The sequence below is a fragment of the Gymnoscopelus microlampas genome, assembly GCF_963454915.1.
Source record: "Gymnoscopelus microlampas genome assembly, chromosome: 15".
In the NCBI taxonomy this organism is placed as follows: Eukaryota; Metazoa; Chordata; class Actinopteri; order Myctophiformes; family Myctophidae; genus Gymnoscopelus; species Gymnoscopelus microlampas.
This window is the reverse complement of record NC_139952.1, coordinates 49214822-49235750: the sequence shown is the minus strand read 5'-3', so window position 1 is coordinate 49235750 and position 20929 is coordinate 49214822. Positions and strand designations below refer to the sequence as shown.

The window sequence follows — 20929 nt, the reverse complement described above, 5'->3', positions numbered from 1 at the left end:
GTTTTCAACCTTTTTCGCATCAAGGACCCCCAAATTGACACATATTAGCCCAGGGACCCCCATTTGAAAAGATATGCCAGGGACTCAACCATTTTGATTTCTTGGGGGTCCCAATCTACACTGTAGTATCATCATCAGTGTTCATTTAACTCTGAGAGTGTACAAATGGAGCCAAATGGACCTGTTAGGGTCCATTTGGTTCCCTTTGTACACTCAGAGTTACAGACACATAAGGGTCAATTTGGTTCCTAACTATTAATTTGTCTGGGGACCCCCTGGAACCCCTTCAAGGACCACTGGTGGTCCCCGGACCACTGGTTGAGAACCACTGCTCTATAAGATTTTCTGCTAAATGCCTACATTGTACATTGTAATAGTAAATAAAGGCTGCCATTACAAAGTTTTTTTTTCTTGTTTATTATCAGCAATTAGTCAGATACATATAAATCAACAGTAGGAAAATGACAGCTCATCAATCAGTGAGGTTGTTTATCAGATAATAGACACGCCCACTCTCACACTTCTGTTTTTTTTCTTTGTTTTCCCTTTTTTTTGTTAACATCTTGTGCAATAAAAAAATGAACTCATTATGGTACATAAATAGTAATAAATAAATACAAAGAAATATGTTTGCACTTTATTTACAACTCAATATTGCAAGAAATATAAATTAAAACATTCCCTTAACTTGCTATAGCAACAAACTCCACATAATCCTAGATAAGCCAATCTCCGTCAATGATATGGTAATGATATGTTAATTCCATACACAGAATACATCCGAAACCTGTTGATAATCCAGTGTTTTTCAACCACTTGGTGCGTAAAACAGCTGCTCATTTGCATATGCAGTAAGTAATTTATTTTTTCCAAAACCTCTCAAATAATGAAGTTAAAAGCTGCAATCCATAACTTATTTTAACCAGAGTATTTGGACTTTTGGATACTTGTATTTCATATACATACACAGCCATAGATCACTCCACTCCACACCATGCATGCCCTCCCCGGGTAGCAGACTCAATTAAGAATAAATAAACTTATTTAGATGGGGACCCACCTACATTTATTTATTATTATTTCAAAATGGAGGGGGAGAAATAACTTTTAAGAAGTACTGAAGATAGCAGATCTACAAGTTGTAGATCTGCTATTTTCCACTAGTTTGGGTCACGGGCAAACGTCCAATTTCTCTTTTGTGTCTTGGGCTTGTAGATTTTGGGCATAGAGGTGTAGAGGGAAACACATATAACTTGCACAACCTTTGATGTAATGGTTCTGTTCAGAAAAGAAGAGATACAAAATCTATCTGCCTATAAGTCATCTCTTTGACTTAGGCCAAGGGTTTCCAAAAAGTTCAGGCCGCGACCCCCCTAAAATAATCATATTGGAACTGTGGACCCCCCACCCTGACTAGCACTTGGAATTGTAGGAGTTGAGGTATTACATTTAGTTTGACTCGGTTCCACAGATAATTGTTGTGAAAATAGCCGATCTAGAAGCTCACAACGCGCTGAGGCGTTGTGAGCTTCTAGTTTCGGCTATTCTCACAACGTTTGCCTCTTTATTACGTCATGTTGGACAATTTGGCCATGTTGGTATTAAAGAGTTCTTAAAGGTCATTAAATGGTAACTTTATAAATGCACAGATACCCTGTATACACTTATACTGTATGTTGGTTTGTTTACTGTTGAGTGAGAAACAAACAATGTTGCACATTAAGCTAATCATCTGGGGACCCCCCAAAGTCATTTGGGGACCACTTTAGGGGTCCTGATCTCCAGTTTGTGAACCACTGACTTAGGCCATTATGAGGGGAAAAAAACATTTTTGCCGAAGTCATATTTATCTGCCTTTACTTATATCTGTCCAACTCTATACTCTCCTAACCCTGCTGATTAACCCTGCGTTATTTCCCACGCCCTCTGCCTATCAGAATGCTTGTTACATTCCAAAATAATATCGGCCCTTGTCAACTCTTTGACTATAGGTTGAGCTTGTGGGCAATAATGCAGGGCCAATCAGCAGTGCTAGGAGAGTAGAGTTAGGCAGATATCACAATTTGGTTCTCAAAGTGGGGTCCAGGGACCCCCAGGGGTCCTTGAGGGAGTTCCAGGGGGTCCCCAGCTAAATGATGGTTGGAACCAAATGGACCCTTATGGGTCTGTAACTCTGAGAGTGTACAATTGGAACCAAATGGACCCGTATGGGTCCATTTGGTTCCAATTGTACACTCTCAGAGTTAGATAAACATTGATTGTACAATATAAATTGGGTCCCAGAGATAGAAATGCCCTTAAGTGGGGGTCCGTGGCCTAATAATGCATATCAAACTGGGGGTCCTTGAAATAAAAAATAGTTTGAGAATCACTGCTAGAGCCGTAAAAAAACTTCTCTTACGGGGGTCCCTGGCATATCTGTTAAAGTGGGGGTCCACTGACTTAGGCAATTATGCCATGAGGCTAATTGGTTAACGAGGTTCTGTGTATTTCCTTCACTTTGGGTTGGATTGGCTTATCGAGGGTAATAATTCATAATTTACAAAAATAAAAGCATGGTATTTTAAGCCACAAGTAAATAAACCATCGAGGAACAAACATTATTCAGGCAGAGATTGAGAACCTTTCGCAGCAGCTATACATACAGTGCATACGCACTACAAAGGTCAAACGTGGAGAGAAATTCATATTTACATTGCGTCCCATCGTCACATACAAGAGGTAATAGAAGAAAAATATTAACAAACATTGGTGAGTTCTGTTTGCAAAAAAAGTCTACTTTTTTCTTTCATTTTTTTTTTCTTTTTCTTTTTTCTTACATTTCTAGCACAAGACTGTACACCATCTTGTATTGAGAGAGGCAGTTTCCTATGAAGATGATAAGACAATAAGTAAATATCATGCTGCACTAATATAGTGCAAAAAATTATGCCTGTAAAAACGGAGGAATTGAGAGGCAGACAAAAAAGCGGCGGTTGGTCGGTTGGTTCTGAAGATTTGTTACACTTTGTTTTTTGTCCTCTTCGTTTTTAAAGGTTTCTTCTCGGAGAAAGACGGAGCGACTATAGGAATCAAAACTAAAAACACCATGAAGCAGAATGTCTGTGTTCCTGTAGAAATGATTCCTGCACGGCTGTATGGCCAGAAAAACTAAACCAAACAAGCCGGAGCAGAGATTTGTGCTTTTTGCAGCAAAAATGTTTTTTTCGTGTTTTTTTCGTTAAGTGGCCCCTCTCCAACAACGTTCGTTTTCTTGAAAGACAACGGTTTTTCACTGACGGTAGTAAAACGGCAGAGAAGCAAAAAGGCAGACCTCCATTTAAGAAGAGAAAGAGTTTGTTGTGTGAAGGCTCTCGTGAACAAAGTATCAAAAATGTAAATCATATATACGTAGTACAACTGAAGAAGAAGAAGAAGGGAAGTAGAAGGAATGCTGTCTAGGCTACTTTAAATGAACACAAACTCAGTTTGGATTCCTTTGTTTGTTGCTGGGAGAAGGTTTGCATCGATCGCCTCCAATACATGTAGTCCCTCGTTCCTCCACCAAGGATGCTGTGTGTTCTTGAAGCCCCTCCCCTGTCTGTCTGTCTGTCTGTCTGTCTGTCTGTCTGTCTGTCTGTCTGTCTGTCGTGGTGGAAAAAGCACTCAAATGTTTTACTCAAGTAAAAGTGCAAAAGTATTGGTATCAAAATGTACTTAAACTACCAAAATAAAATTACTGAAATGTTTGAAAATAGCAGATCTACAAGCTCACAACGCGTCGCGATGCGACGCGTTGTGAGCTTATAGATCGGCTATTTTCAAATAGCCTAGATATAAAACAGGTCTAAAGTGGTTAATGTATGTTTTATAATATCATAATTTATATCTACAAAGTAACTAAAGTTTTCAAATAATTGTAGTGGAGTACTGCCTCTGAGGCGTAGTGGAGTAGAAGTAAAAGTATCGAAAATTGGAAATAATTGGTAAAGTAAAAAAAAAAATACAACAAAGAAATACATGTACTTAGTTACTTTCCACCACTGACTGTCTGTGTGTGCGTCTGTCTGTGTCTGTCTGTCTGACTCTCTCCGTCTGTCCGTCTGTCTCTCCGTCTGTCTGTCTGTCTGTCTGTCTGTCTGTCTGTCTGTCTGACATGTCAGACCGGGGGGGGAGGGAGGGGGTCTACATGTCGGCGTCTCCATCGTAGGCCAGGGTCAGGGGCTTCAGTCTGTTGTTCATCTGTCTGCGCTGCGGCTTCTTTGGCTTTTTACTGCGAAGAGGAGGAGAGAAGAGATGAGTTTATAAATCAGTGGTTTTTCAACCTTTTTCATGTCAAGGTGACCCCCCCAAGATGATATGTATTTGGCTGCGGGACCCCCTCAATCTCAAAAATATTTTGTGCCAGGGATTTTTCAAAAAATAGCAGATCTACAAGCTCATAGCGCGGCACCGAGTGCCGCGCTATGAGCTTGTAGATCTGTTATTTTTGAATAGCCCAAAGTATCAAATATGGTTTTAAGTGGTTAAAATGATTGCGACACTATATTAACTCATTTTGCTAGGGACCCCCTGGTACCCCTTCAAGGACCACTGGTGGTCCCCGGACCACTGGTTGAGAACCACTGGTCTAAATGAAGACTAATAGTTACAGTAGTTCTTACGCTGACACACTTTAAAAGGTAGGGTAAGTGCTATTTGTTTGGTTAAAACAGAAGTTTTATATTGTGATAGTAATCATTGCTATAGAGTGTTTGTTCAGTAACAGTGTTAAATAGCTCTATAGTGTGATAGTAATCATTGCTGTAGAGTGTTTGTTCAGTAACAGTGTTAAATAGCTCTATATTGTGATAGTAATCATTGCTATAGTGTTTGTTCAGTAACAGTGTTAAATAGCTCTATATTGTGATAGTAATCATTGCTATAGAGTGTTTGTTCAGTAACAGTGTTAAATAGCTCTATATTGTGATAGTAATCATTGCTATAGAGTGTTTGTTCAGTAACAGTGTTAAATAGCTCTATATTGTGATAGTAATCATTGCTATAGAGTGTTTGTTCAGTAACAGTGTTAAATAGCTCTATATTGTGATAGTAATCATTGCTATAGAGTGTTTGTTCAGTAACAGTGTTAAATAGCTCTATATTGTGATAGTAATCATTGCTATAGAGTGTCTGTTCAGTAACAGGGGTCTCCCCGTCTCTCCAGCTCTTTAAATAAACAGAAAATACATGTTCAGGTAGGTGACAGCATTTGAGCCAATCGGGAAAGAGTACCAATTCATCAGCTTCATTTTTTATAGTGTTTCAGTTCCAATTGTTTGTCTGCTCATTTCTTTGTGTCATCACTTCCAATTTAAGCTGTTTAATCTGTATATTGATTATTGACTGAGTTCTCTGTCCTGATTGGTAAAAAAATGTATCCTGACCGGAAAATGCATTTTCCGTTTAATAAAGAACTACTAGAGAGACATGGAAACTCCTGTTACTGAACAAACACTCTATAGCAATGAGTACTATCAGAATATAGAGCTATGTAACACTGTTACTGAACAAGCACTCTATAGCAATGAGTACTATCAGAATATAGAGCTATTTAACACTGTTACTGAACAAACACTCTATAGCAATGAGTACTATCAGAATATAGAGCTATTTAACACTGTTACTGAACAAACACTCTATAGCAATGAGTACTATCAGAATATAGAGCTATTTAACACTGTTACTGAACAAACACTCTATAGCAATGAGTACTATCACAATATAGAGCTATTTAACACTTATTTTAACCAAAGAAAATCAATTACCCTAACCCTTTAAAAGGTGCTATATAAGTAAGTTGTTTCTCAAAATGTTTTAATGGTTTAAAGTGCTGTTGAAGCTGTGCCAGGAGGTTCTCCACACATGGCCATGAACTAGTCTTTGGGTTTGTTTGCCTCATGTTAGACTCACATGCACAGCTAATAATGCTGAACGCCATGCGCTTATAGTATCAGTCACTGTACTCGACACGCTGTGCCAAACGCTAGGCCATGGAGAAGCTGTTTTATACCATCTGCTCTTATTATGGCAGGAGATAAGTCAATGAATGAACTTCTTAAAGGGATAGTTCACCCAAAAGATTACTTTTTCCCCCCCTATCGGTTAGACACCACATGGAGACTTGAATTCATGGGTATTTTTTTTGTTTTTGTCACATTCCCTAAGCAGGTTCCGGTAGGAGACACAAAAGAGACTCTTTGTGTCTCCTAAAAGAACCACTGGTCAAAGAATTATTGGCTTAGGAATGCGACCAAAAGAAAAAGAATACCCATGAATTCAAGTCTCCATGGGGTAACTAATCGATAAGGACATTTTGAGGGTGAGCTATCTCTTTAACAGCACAGGTTGTAGGGAGGCAAACTTGAGAGGCTCATGTTCATACCTACCACAGTGTTAAGTAATGAAGCAAAACAACATTTACAGCTGTTTGTTTTATGTACGTTTAATATCGTCTCTGTCGGGTGGAAACATGTTCCATGTTCCAAAACATGTTGAAAAACATCAAAAGCAGCAGATGTAGAAGCTGAAAACGCGTCGCTTCGCGCCGCGTTTTCAGCTTGTACATCTGCTGCTTTTGATGCGTTAATTTATGAAAATAAACACTTAAGTTAGAATATGGAGGTTAAGAGGTTTCTGTCCGACAGCAATGATATATTGGATGCTCAAGAGGGATTTTTCTGACTGCTGATGGTGGTGGTGGTGGTGGGGGGTAGGGGGTTTAAAGCTCCTACGATGACGCCTACTCACCTCAATGAAAACTAAAGTGTGACACAGAAACAGTGCATACAGTTAGCTAGGTCTAGCAGCAGCAGTGTTGATTTCGTTGACTAAAATTATGACGAAAAATGTTCGTCGTCTTCCTTTTTACACTGACGAAAACTAAATTAAAACTAAATAAAAACTAAGCCTTGATGACTAAAACTAAGACTAAATATTCGACAATTTCGTCAACAAATAAAAACTAGACTACAATGTCAGTGAGGGATCTAGTGGAGAAGAGATCCAGTAGAACTAAAAGACAAGTCATTTTATGTTTGGTTGCGCTCGGGTGTTGAGCTCTGAAAATGGCAGATCTACAAGCTCACAACGCGTCGCCCTGCGACGCGTTGTGAGCTTGTAGATCGGGTATTTTCAGCATGCAACCGAGTGTAAAATCAGCCATTACGACGCCATCAAGGCACCGCCAAAACACATTTAAGTCGACTAAATCAACTGTAGATTTAGGCGACTAAAACTAGACTAACAGTAAAACTTTTCAGATTACTAAAATATTACAAAAACTAAATGGAATTTGATTCAAAAGACTATGTCTAAAACCAAAGAAAATGTGCTGTCAAAATCAACACTTACACCGAATACATCAGATATTGAAAAACGTTTTTCCTAAAATAAAGAATACACCAATGTACATGCTTATAAATATGAGCACGTCAAAGGAAATCCAAGAGGACACGATATTTGAGTGGCAGTGAATAATGAGGAAGTAATGATGGGATGGATGGATGGATACCCTATCTGCCCACTAGAGGGCAGTGTTGGCTCAAAGGAGGCCCACTGCATTAGACCTTCAAGATGAGTGCAAGGGAATCTATCCAAACACCATCTGAGTCTGATGAAACAAATGAATAACTGATCATTAACTGGACTGAATCATGAACGATTAATGAATAATGCAATTCAAATGCAAGGTGAGATGATCACTGTTTGGTGCTTTGGTGGTGACAAAACGTAAATCTCCGCTGTGTTATGTCATTTGTTTCAGTGAATACAATATTATTTTGTCTGATCTCTGTGGTAGAGTATGTTAATACAATATAACTTATCCAATCTGTATGGTAGAGTATGTTAATACAATATAACTTATACAATATGTATGGTAGAGTATGTTGATACAATATAACTAATACAATCTGTATGGTAGAGTATGTTAATACAATATAACTTATACAATCTGTATGGTAGAGTTTGTTAATACAATAGAACTCATACAATCTGTATGACACGATACTGTTTCTGGTTTGACACAAATTTTGACCTGAAGTTTCAGATTCAATTAATCCACTGAGCAAGCAGGCAGGCTCTATTTGCTCAATGGTAAAAAAAATAATAATCTTATAATATCAGCAGTCGCACAGAAGAACAGAAACAGGAAAGTCTGTGTAACAGTCTCATATATGCCCATATATGGAGATGAACGACGTTACAGTACTGAAGTACTACGGACACACACACCTGGTAGTACCCGTAGTGCTATAACTGGTACTATAACTGGTACTGGCGTCATAGTACACAGTACGGATACTGCACTGGTATATATTATTTCTAATTTTGGAGACATTGACAACGTCCCTCAACCAATCACAATGCGATGACGGAACCGTGACGTCAAGTCGACGGCTTTAAAAGAACGCGAGCGACCTCCGAACGTTGCAGTTTGCAGAGAGTCTTCTCAGGGTTAATTCAAGAGTATCATCAGAGGTTAATAAAGAAGTTTCAATCTCATCGCCAAGCAGGAGAACATGGGGCTGAAGGGCATACTGTGTTTCGCCGTCCTCCTGGCCGTGGGCCTGTGCTGCCTCGGCCTCGGCCTGGCATCCGACGTGGCCTACGTGCCGCCCGGGCTCCCCGAGGACTATTTCTTCGCGGAGTCCTTCGACCGGGGGACTTTAGACGGCTGGGTGATATCCAGCGCCAAGAAGGCAGACAGCGGTGACACGTCGTACACCAAGTACGACGGGAAATGGGAGGTCGAGGAGATGAAGGCCACTAAGCTCCCGGGAGACAAGGGCCTGGTCCTCAAGACTAAGGCGGCGCACGGCGCCATCTCCGCCAAGCTCCGCAGACCCTTCGTCTTCGCCGAGCGGCCCCTCGTCGTCCAGTACGAGGTCAACTTCCAGAACGGCATCGAGTGCGGTGGGGCGTACGTCAAGCTGCTGACCCAGAGCGAGGACCTGGACCTGGGCGGGTTCACGGACGGGACCCCCTACACCATCATGTTTGGACCGGACAAGTGTGGCGAGGACTACAAGCTGCACTTCATCTTCAAACACAAGAACCCCAAGACCGGAGTGTTTGAGGAGAAACACGCCAAGAAATCGGCCAAGGACATCCGCTCCTACTTTACGGACAAGAAGACCCACCTGTACACCCTGGTGCTGAACCCGGACAACAGCTTTGAGATCCTGGTGGACCAGGAGGTGGTGAAGAGCGGCAGCCTGCTGACGGACATGGCGCCGGGGGTCAACGAGCCCGCGGAGATCCCGGACCCCGACGACAGCAAGCCCACGGACTGGGACGACCGACGCAAGATCCGCGACTCGGACGCCGCGAAGCCCGAGGACTGGGACGAGGACGAGCCCAAGGAGATCCCCGACGAGGACGCCGCGATGCCCGACGGGTGGCTGGACGACCAGCCGGACGGCATCGACGACCCCAAGGCCGAGAAGCCCGAGGACTGGGACGACGAGATGGACGGCGAGTGGGAGGCCCCGGAGATCGACAACCCCGCCTGCGAGGGCGCCGCGGGCTGCGGCCCCTGGAAGCCGCCCATGCTGCCCAACCCCAGGTACAAGGGCAAGTGGAAGGCGCCCAAGATCGACAACCCCGACTACCAGGGAGAGTGGCGGCCCAGGACCATCCCCAACCCGGACTACCTCGAGGACCTGGAGCCGTTCAAGATGAGCCCCATCGGCGCCGTGGGCCTGGAGCTGTGGTCCATGTCGTCCGACATCTTCTTCGACAACTTCCTGATCGTCGCCGACCGCGACGCGGCCGACCAATGGGCCGCAGACGGCTGGCGGCTGAAGAAGGCGGCCGAGGGCGCCGCCGCGGATCCGGTCCCGGCCGGCCCGGGTAAGGCCGACGTGGAGGAACGCGACTGGCCGCCGGCGCGCTACGTGCTGGTCGTGGCCCTGCCCTTCGTGTTGTTCAGTGTCGTATACGTGAGCAGGAGGAAGACCACCGCCGCTGCTGCCGCGGCCGAGTACAAGAAGACAGACGAGCCTCAGCCAGACGTGAAGGAAGAGGAAGAGGAGGAGGAGGAGGACAAGAAGGAGGAGATCAAGAAGGAAGAGAAGGAAGCCGTGATGTACCATCAGTCTTACAAGTAAAGAACCTATTTAAGCAGCTCCTTCAACGACCAAACAGACCAATGGTTCTTTTTGGTAATGTTGCTGCTATTCTTTAATCAGTGGCACTTGTCTGGCATTTGCCAAAGAGACACCTATTGTAATTGATGGTGGGGGTTGGGCGCTCTGCTGGCAGTAGAGACATCTGGGGCAGTTTGTGACGGCCCCCATGTGAGAGGAAAAACAAAAAAGGAGAAACAAAAGGAAAACCACAAAAAAATATATAAAAAGTACAAATTTCTATTAAAATTCAGTTCATAAGAATATTGTGCCATTTTAGACACTTTCAACCTGGTGTCGCCATTTTGGTCTTAATTATTGTCTTTTTTTCCCCTCCTTTTAAAAAAAAAAGACACTTCCCAATATGCATTTTGCAGCCAGAGGCTATTATTTGCTAGGAACTGTTTGCCAACCCCCGTTTGTCATAAGAGACAATGGGAACAATGTCATGGATCTGTCCTGGTGCCGGCTTGTGACCGCCTGTGATAAGAGATAAGGCTGCCCCCTGGGGGAAAGGGGTTTGTTCTAAAATAAAGATGGCTGACTGATAAACACAAGTGCCGGTCTCTCTGAATGTATTCTCAATATTGCATGGTGTCAGAAGTGGGATGTCTCTGAATATATTCTTAATATTGCATGGTGTCAGAAGTGGGATGTCTCTGAATATATTCTTAATATTGCATGGTGTCAGAAGTGGGATGTCTCTGAATATATTTTTAATATTGCGCCGCCTTAACGCTGAATCGCTGAAGCCACCAACATCAGTACATCTGATCTGAACTGAAAAAGGACGTTCTACACCAGTGGTTCTCAAAGTGAGGTCCAGGGACTCTCAAGGTTCTTTGAGGGGATTCTAGAAATATACCCTTTATACAAGTCTAACACCTTGAAATTTAGAACCACTGATCTACATCTACATCAGCGGTTCTAATCCCTGTCTAAACACACCTGTGCTTCTCCAGCAACCTGCCAGGATGTTCATTTCATGTCTTTGTCTTTTTTTTTAACGTAACTGTAGACCAGTCAGACGATAAGGGAGAAGCCATCCTACCTAAATGTCTAGAAAGGCCCTGTGCCTGGAAAACAGAAGGTCACCTGTACGATGCCTCGTCCTTCTCCAAGTGTCCTTGAGCAAAGACACCTTCAACACTTTTTTTTTTAAAGAATTAAATAGCTCTACATTCCCATATTGCTATAGGAGTGTTTGTTCAGTAAAAGGGGGTCTCCCCCAGGGTTGCCAGATCTGCTTATTATAATTTCCCCACAAGATTTTATTTGAAAATAGCCGATCTACAAGCTCACAACGCGTCACATCGCGTTGTGAGCTTGGAGATCTGCTATTTTCAAATAGCTGATGTATATGTTAAAGTGCTCATGTGGCCCATACAGTCGCTTCTTTTGGGCTGGTTTTCCTATACCTGGTTGCTTGTTTCTCTCACAGAATCTGGCAACACTGGTCTCGCAGCTTAGAATACACCCACCGAGCGCGCATATGAGCAAGCTAGCCATCTGTTAGGTGAATGCAGAAAAGTAACCCCCCCCCCCCCCCCCCCCCCCCAGTAACATACAATACTCTTTTTTTTTCTCAATATGACCTGGTAGGACATAAATAAAACGGTTCCAAGCATCCTGCTGACCGGGTTTGAGAAGCGGTGTGTTCTAGATGAGTGTCTCCTAATGCAGTGGTTCTCAAAATGGGGGTCCAGGGGACCCTCAGGGTTCCTTGAGGGGGTTCCAAATGGACCTTTACAGGGTCTGTAACTCCGAGAGTGTACAAATGGAACTAAATAGACCAGGGGGTCCTCAGTTACTACAGGGGGTGATTTTTTTTTTTTACATTAACCACTTGAACCCTAGCATCCCTTTTCTGAGGAGAACTTTAGCCAAAAATTGCAGATCTACAAGCTCTCAACGCCTCGCGCTGCGAGGCGTTGAGAGCTTGTAGATCGGCTACTTTTGGCAAAGAGTTTTAGGTGTAGAGGGAAAAAATAGCAGCAAACGTTTATCTGAAACACAATTTTATACAATACGGAGGGGGTCCCTGCTCCATCTCTCTCTCAGCTAGGGGGTCCTTGGCCTGAAAACGTTGAAGACCCCTGAAATAGACCCTTACGGGTCCAATTGGTTCCATTTTTACACTCAGAGTTATGGGGGGCAGCATTGAAATTTAAAGAGTTTGAGAACCACTCAGTATGGGTCCAGGCAGAGACATAATTTCTCTTTGGGGTCTCAAACTGAACAAGTCCTGGGAACCCCTAATCCAGTACCCTGATAACCCTCTGACCAGGTGGCAAGCTTCCACTTCATTAAAATGAAGCCAATAAGGAAGTGCCAAATTTCGTTGCAGATCTCATTAATGGACTAACAGGTGTCACTATAGCCCCCCCACCCCTGCTGGCTGCAGAATAATTACCACGCCATTGATTACAATGGGGATTTGACCAGACTTAACACTTGATTTTATTACCTTAGTAATCATCGTCGTAAATTGTTATATTCATAACGTGTTTAAAGTATTTAAATATGAGGCACAATTTAAGTGCACGATGCATCACGAGTGCCTGGGGGTTTAGAAGCCATAGTCCGAGAGGACATCGTCAGCGGTCTGTGGCGCTGATTGGCTAATCGTTACACCCAGCCCCGGTGCTCATTGGATAAATGCTTTTTTCGGACGGGATTTAACCGCAAGTTCAAAACACAAAGCCAGACCAGAGAAGCAGTCTACTCAGTGGAGTGGGCGGAGTCTATGGTCTGGAATCCAGGCTAGTGGTGGGAAAAAAGGTTCATTTCAGTGAACGAACGATTTCGTTCACGTTCACGGCAATGATTCGTTCAAATGATTCGTTCACGTTCTCGTTCAGTAGCGCTATTTTCTAGTGTTTGAAAATGTACTCGAGTAAAAGTACAAAAGTATTGGCATCAAAATGTACACTTAAAGTACCAAAAGTAAAAGTACTAACATATTTGAAAATAGCCGATCTACAAGCTCACAACGCGTCGCGATGCGACGCGTTGTGAGCTTGTCGATCCGCTATTTTCAAATAGCCTACAGTATGTATAAAGTAGGGCTAAAGTGGTTAATGTATGTTTTATAATGTGTGTAAAACACCATCGCGGGAGCGTTTTTTTTACGTCGCCAGTGAACGTAACAGTTTCAGAAAGTGAACGAGCTCGTTCACGTTCATGCCAAATGAACTTGTTCTTTTGAACGAATCAATCATGAACGACACATCACTAATCCAGGCTACTAATCTAGGTGGGATTTCTCTATAACAGAAATGTTCTACAAACTACACAACTCGAGGGTCACCTAGTGGTTTTGTAAGGTAATGCAGCGCTCACCTCCAGGCATCTTTCCTTGTTAATGATGTGACAGGCACTTTGTATGGCACGATGTTTAGACAACCAACCAACACGGGGGGTGGCATGGAAGAGCCCACCCCCACCCTCCTAAATGGAGGGTGGCATGGAAGAGCCCACCAGCTCAGTGGCATTGTGGTTAGAGTGTCCCCCCCCCTTGAGATCGGTCCCCCCCCCCTTGAGACCCAATGCCTCCCTGCTTGGCACTCAGCATCATGGCTTGGATTGGGGGGAGTAAGTTCCTGTTGTGTGACATACAGTACTAGCGTCATGTCCAGGGGGGGTGTACTCGTACGTCAAGCCGCCTCAGGCTACAGGAACAGGAGATAGGCTCCTGCCCCCTATGGGCCACATGGCTCGGGAACCGTTTGTTCCCAAGGCTGCGTTTACCCCCCCCGTTAGACCCATAGAGTTAAAAAAAAAAGAATAGAGAGGGTGCCGCAAATAGGCGGGGCCTATTTGGGGCTTCTGTGACACGTTTTGCGTCACCTCCATGCGCAAGCTCGTGAGTCGAGCCCATTGGTCGAAACCATTTTCGCTCGTTTGTTACAGTGGCCCCAGGCCGTTTTTTAAGCTGCAGTACCTATGAATGACCAGCATGTCCAATGCGCTTCAATGCAACCTCTGGGTTCTGGGGGCTTGGTCAGACCACACGACCTTAAACTACGTAATGAAGGTTTCATAGCGCAGTGGAGGGGGCAGGGGTGATGGAACGTCACATATGTCTGGCGGCGACGGAAGGGGCGTGTCCTCCTGTTGTGGCGGCGGTGACGGAGGCGGGGACGGAATATGCAGTAGTTCTTGTTGTGAGCAACGAGTACTGTCACAGTGTAGAGGAGGTGGTGGTGACGGCAACGGCGGCGACGGTAAAGGACGTAGTTGATGCTGTGACGTACAGGACGAATACAACGCTGTGAAATATTCTGGCTGTGACGGCCACGGAGGAGGGGATGGTAGACAATGTTGTTGTGATGGCAACGGAGGAGGGGACGTTAAACGATGTTGTTGTGATGGCAACGGAGGAGGGGACGTTAAACGATGTTGTTGTGATGGCAACGGAGACGGTGATGGAAGATCATTTAGGTGTTCTAGTTGTTGTTCTGGTTGGTGTGACTGCTGGTGGCGGTGTATCGGTATCTCTTGCTGTTGTTGGTGTTGTATCAACAGGTGTTGATGTTCTTGTTCGTGTTCTTGCATCTCGTGTTGTTGTTGTTGTTGATGTTGTATTAGTAGTTCTTGGGTTAGGTGGTGTTGTTGTGTGTCTTGCTCCTGACAGTCGGGGCAGACGTAGGACAACGCCACGGTGTGGTCACCACGTTCTGTCCAGTAAACTACCTGGCTACAGGAGGAGGAGGAAGGGGAGGAGTTTGGGCTGCTGGACAGCCGACTACAACACAAACTACTGGACCACAGGTCAGCGAGGAGATAGGAGGCAAGGAAAGGACACGGGGAAGAAAAGAAAATGAAGATGCAAATGATGAGAGAAGTCAAAATAGAAATACAAACAAAGATGAATGAATAAATGAATGAATAAATGAATGAATGAAAGAAAGAAAGGGATGGACAGTGGGAAAAGATTTAACAGATGAGACCGGAGAGAGAGAGAGACAGGTAGCGAGGTGAGAGACAGGCGGTGTCTTACCATGCTAGGTACGTCATGGACACGATGAAGACGAGCAGGACGAACGCCCCCGCTGCCACACCGTACACCCACGTCTTCAGCTTCCCATCTGGAGAGAGAGAGAACGAGAGAGAGGGGGGGGAGGGAGAGAGGGAGAGAGAGAGAGAGAATACTGTTACACAACCACAGTTATAAGAGCGGTTCAGCTGTGTGCATTTCCCTCTCTGCCCTGAAGAGGGCAGTATAGCTCCACCATGCCGCACACGTGTTTCATGTGGAATCCCCCCAAATATGTCATCATGTTTCCTCCTTTTTTTTTTGCATGAACTATGGTTTATGAATTCAGTAAAATGATGGTGGGCCTTTCAAAAGAGCACGCACGCACGCACAGACACATCAACCGTACTTTATACCTAGGCTATTTGAAAACAGCCGATCTACAAGCTCACAACGCGTCGCAATGCGACGCGTTGTGAGGTTGTAGATCTGCTGTTTTCAAACATTTCAGCACTTTTACTTTTGGTACTTTAAGTACATTTTGATACTAATACATTTGTACTTTTACTCAAGCAAATGTTGAATTCAATGCAATGTAGAAAAGTACCTCTACATTGCAGCATTGATACTTTTTACTTAAGTAGCTTAAGTACTTTTGCCAGCACTGAGGATCAGTTATAAGAAGAGATAAGGTTGAAAACAGGGTGAAGTGCGTCTGTGTCTTTAAGTTTAAGCGCTGCCTGGTTTTACCTGGACTAAAGGGCTGGAGGAACCACGTGCGTCCTGCCCTGCCGGGGGCGCTAGAGGCCGGCTGGGTGGGGTTGAAGGCCCCCCGGATGGTCTTGACGTCGGCGCGGTTGTCCCCCGCCGTGGGGATCTCCAGCACCGGGATGACCGTGCACTGGTCCAGCACGCCGTCCGAGGTCATGACCTCCGTGTAGCCGTCCTCACAGCCGCACACGCCCGTCTGAAAACAACCACATGCAGGACGTTTAGTGTTAATGCGCTCAGTGGTGGAAAGTAACTATTTACTCAAGTACTGTACTTAAGTACAATTGTGAGGTACTTCTACTTCACTGGAGTGTGTCCACATGTCAATACTTTTACTTCTACTCCACTACATCTCGGAGGCAAATATTGTACTTTTACTCCACTACAATTATTTGAAAACTTAAGTTACTAGATACTTGTAGATTTTGATTATTATTACATAACACGCATTAACCACTTCAGCCCTATGTACATTTCTGCCATTTGAAAATAGCAGATCTACAAGCTCACAATGCGTCGCGATGCGACGCATTGTGAGCTTGTAGATCTGCTATTTTCAAATGATTTGTATACATTTTATACATTTGAAAACGTGTGAAATGGGACATTTTGCACAATGAGTACCTACTGAGCAGATACTTTATGTCACACAGACGACCCCCAATCGTCAAGATGTGTTCATAGCTTTGCATCATTTACGTTTCTTTTAAATTTCAAGGACCCCCGATTTGCTATGAATTATAGGCCAACCCCCATAACTCTGAGATTCACATTTGTATTTTTATTCTCTCTCAGAGGGTTACAGACCTGTAAGGGTCCATTTGGTGCATAATTATCAATGATTTAGCTGGGGACCCCCCTTCGAATCCCCGGACTGCACTTTGAGAAGTACTGGTCTAAGTAATTGCTTTCTTTGAGTTCAGTTCAGTTTTCTCTCTCTCTCTCTCTCTCTCTCTCTCTCTCTCTCTCTCTCTCTCTCTCTCTCTCTCTCTCCCTTCCTTTCATATTTGCTTTGAGATGATGCGTTTATGTGAAACCCCAGGGTCGACTTAATCCCATCCGTGCGCCCACACACACACACACACACACACACACACCTCTCTTGTCTCTATCTCTGTCTCCCCCCTCTCTCTCTCTCTCACTCTCACTCTCTCTGTCTCTCTAATCTCCCACACCTGTCTCTCTCTCGCCTGCAGGCTCTCTGCGGGGAGTCTCCTATTGGCTGTAATAGCTCCCAGACAAATACCCACAATGCAACCAGTGGCGTGCTGCAGACACAGTGGGGTGTGGCGGAACAAAGGAAGAAAGGCTATTGGTCACCGAACCACCTGGGCTCCACCCCCCCTACTGGGCTCCACCCCCCTACTGCTCTGGTTCCCAAACATAACACGACCACGTTTGGGTCACATGTCTGATAAAATGAATATCAAATGTCTGAATAAATACTGAATCAAGCGACTTAAAAACTGTCTGGGGTGAAACACTAAAGCCTGAGTAGACGTTAAAATGACCCCACAAATGTTTGAAAGTGAAATATACCCTTTAAGCTAATCATCTGGCGGACACCCCAAAATCATTTAGGGACCCCCCTTAGTTTGGGAACCACTGGTCTACAAGTCCATGATTAAAACCTCTGTATCAGCTTTGGCTAATTAAAATAATCGTGGCAGCGGCGCACGCGCTGTGAGTGTGAGTTAAAGTGCCAGTTTTGTATTGTTACCATTTTGTACAGCATGGATTTGGCTGACAACTGTTAAAAATACATATTCTTATATTTTTATATATTATTTATTAGGAATTAATTTGCCCCCTGTGTGAACTGTGTGAATAGGATGGGGTAGGTGTAGGCTACGCTACTGGATTTTAACATCAGTCATAATGGTGGTACTTGGAGAGCCAACTATTTTCTGAGATGGTACAAAGGACAAAGAAATGGTGTAAAAAGGTTGAGAACCACTGGTCTAGAGTCAACAAATGCTACCACTCTACCCCACACAGGCCTTTTACTAGCCTGGAAACCAGACAAATCTGCCTTTGCAAAAAAATAATAATCACCCTCGGCAGATTTGGTCTGGCCGGTTTATCACCAGAGGATGTTTTTTTAATATACCCTTGGACATGCAGGTTCCACACAGAGATCCCAGATGGCAGTGATATTAGTCCGGCCATGCCAGGCCTAGCCTTTTACTTGTGAGAGTGTTTCTACATTGTGGTATGGCTACTTTTACTTTAGTAAAAGATCAAAGTACCCCCCCCCCCCCCTCCACTACAGAGAAAAAACACCCTTTGTTGTTTGTGTCACTGAGGCACAAACAGTGAGTTCAGAAATAACAGCTGCAGTAAATTACCCCCCACACACACACACACACACACACACACACACACACACACACACACACACACACACACACACACACACACACACACACACACACACACACACATCACCGCCGTCAGGTCGTGACTACATGGTTACCATGGTTACACGTGGTACAAGTATTATAGGGTTTTTTATAGACCACTGCTGGTTTTCAACATTGGGCTCGGGGACCTCCCAGAGGTCCAAAATGGACACTCATGGGGGTCTATAACTCTGAGAGTGTGCAGCTTACAAATGAGAGTGATTTACATGGTGGGTTCCAGAGGGAGTGATCATGATCTGCATGGTTCCCACATTTAGAACACACATGGGGAAAGTTCTCATTCTACTGCTCTGAAACCACGATGTGGAACAAAACGCCCTTCTTTGGCTGTTCAAAAATAGCAGATCTACAAGCTCGTACCGCGGCACCGAGTGCCGCGGTACGAGCTTGTAGATCTGCTAAAATCTGCTATTTTTGAAAAATCTTGAAAATGTGTGCAAATCTTTAAATACATGTATTTTTAAAGCGAACATTTGTAACTCAAATCTTTGCTTCTGGGGCCAAATACATAATCTAAAAATGTTTTCTGAATCCTAACAGTACTGTATGTTGCTATATCAGTGGTGCTCCAACTTTTCCATGTCAAGGACCCCCAAGGGCCCATGTGTACACTCTCAGAGTTACAGACCCATAAGGCTCGAGGTTGGACCTGTGGTGTTATAGATAAGTAAAACTGATGAAAAGGCTCAAACTATGTGGGGAGAAAAAACAGAAATAAGGGAAAGTTTTTAATGTAGCAGATTGTGTTCTGCTAGCGTTCTGATTCTTCCTCCTGAGGAAGGTTCAAAAGGCCCGAACGTCAATCAAATAAATCCCCCGCGTATGGAGCTGGAGTGTGCAACTTTTTTCCTCCTTTTTTTTTTACAGAACTAATACAAACTAAATCAAAAAGTCAAGATGGGAAAAATGCTCCACCGTTTTATTTGGCTCACATCAAAAATAAAAATAAAATAAAATCAATGCTTGCTTCATGCATTCCATCAGAGAGTTCTGAAGAAGAAGAGGTTTATTTGCCCGAAAGGCGTAATTGTGAAGAGAGCCAAATCTATCAAAGAAGTGTGAACGTGTGTCCTCTCTGAACTGAAGGTTTATGTGCTGCTACTGACCATGTTCATGTTTATTTATGAATATGTTTACTAGGTTCTTTTTACTAGAGGGGGGTGGTGGGGGGGGGGGGGGGGGGTTCATCTGCAGAACATCAACTGCTGAAGGTCAACCTCTAGTTTCTAACCCCAGTGCTTCACAACCTTTCATAGACCACTGCCCACTTGAACGTCTCTCATCTGACCACTTAAAGCTGTGCTTCTCAAACCTTTTTCGTGCCAAGGACCCCCACATTGATATATATGTGGCCACGGACCCCCACCTGACAATGTGTTGTGCCAGGGACCCCCCAGAAGCAAAGATTTGTGTTAAAAAAAAAGATGTAAAGATGTGCACACATTTTCAAGATAAAAAAGAAAATAGCAGACTCCACTTTGAGAACCAATGACTTTATAAAGTACTTTATAAGACTGGCACATTAAACTCACATATATGCATACTATTCACATGTAGAGTAATACGAAGTGTGTGTGTGTGTGTGTGTGTGTGAGTGTGTCTGTGTGTGTGTGTGTGTGTGTGTGTGTGTGTGTGTGTGTGTGTGTGTGTGTGTGTGTGTGTCTGCGGGACTTTTAATGCAGTACTGTTGCTTCCAAGTGAGTACTGCATATTAGTTATCATCTCTGTCTCCCCCCCCCCCGACACACACACACACACACACACACACAGTCACACACACACACACACACACACACACACACACACACACACACACACACACACACACACACACACACACACACACACACACACACACACAGTCACACACAGTCACACACACAGTCACACACACACACACACACACACACACACACACACACACACACACACACACACTCCCCTCCCCCCTCACCTCAGTGCACACGGAGCGGGGCTTGTTGCAGGGTGGGTCACATGACCTGTCTGACATCGGCTTGGCCGTCGCCGGGCAACCACCTGTAGGGCAACGAAGAGGAAAGGTCAGGTTAGGTGTGTGTGTGTTTGTGTGCTGGTGTTAGAGTGTGTGTGTGTGTGTGTGTGTGTGTGTGTGTGTGCGTGCGCTGGTGGTCTAAGCCCCGCCTGCAGACCCAACCAGCATATATATATATATATATATATATATATATATATATATATATATATATATATATATATATATATATATCTATATATCTATACCAGTCGTATATTCTAATGTTTTATGCTTTTGATTTATATTTTTATTGTGATGTTTTTAACTCAGGACTTCTGGAAGAGTAGCCTTTGGCAATAACAGACATCCTATTAATCCAAGTGTCTCTCTCTCTCTCTCTCTCTCTCTCTCTCTCTCTCTCTCTCTCTCTCTCCTTGTGGTGGTCTGTTTCCATTCTTCTCTCTCTCTCGTTCAGAACCTTCAGCTCATTATCACAGTGATGCTCCTGTCTGTGTTGTTGTTGTTGTTATGATGTAGGAATCATTTCATAATTAGCTCAGTGTGTGTGTGTGGGGGGGGGGGGGGGGGGGTTGACAGATTCAGACAGTCGTATGAA

The 20929-nt window shown here is 44.0% G+C and overlaps 2 protein-coding genes across 2 annotated transcripts in view; one reads left to right on the top strand and one right to left on the bottom strand.

The window, feature by feature from the left end:
* Positions 1-4164: 4164 nt before the first annotated feature.
* thsd7aa (thrombospondin, type I, domain containing 7Aa) overlaps positions 4165-20929 on the bottom strand; it is a gene marked incomplete at both ends in the record, with an annotated part of 204039 nt that continues 187274 nt past the window's right edge. The window contains 4 exons of the mRNA XM_084080528.1: positions 4165-4252; positions 15151-15238; positions 15877-16093; positions 20275-20357. Coding sequence (XP_083936654.1) covers positions 4165-4252; positions 15151-15238; positions 15877-16093; positions 20275-20357 — 476 coding nt within the window. The remainder of the gene's footprint in view (positions 4253-15150; positions 15239-15876; positions 16094-20274; positions 20358-20929) is intronic.
* On the top strand, positions 8763-10280 carry LOC311061503 (calnexin-like). Its single transcript, XM_084080160.1, has one exon. The coding sequence runs from the start codon at positions 8778-8780 to the stop codon at positions 10128-10130; it is 1353 nt and encodes a 450-aa protein (XP_083936286.1). The 5' UTR covers positions 8763-8777; the 3' UTR covers positions 10131-10280.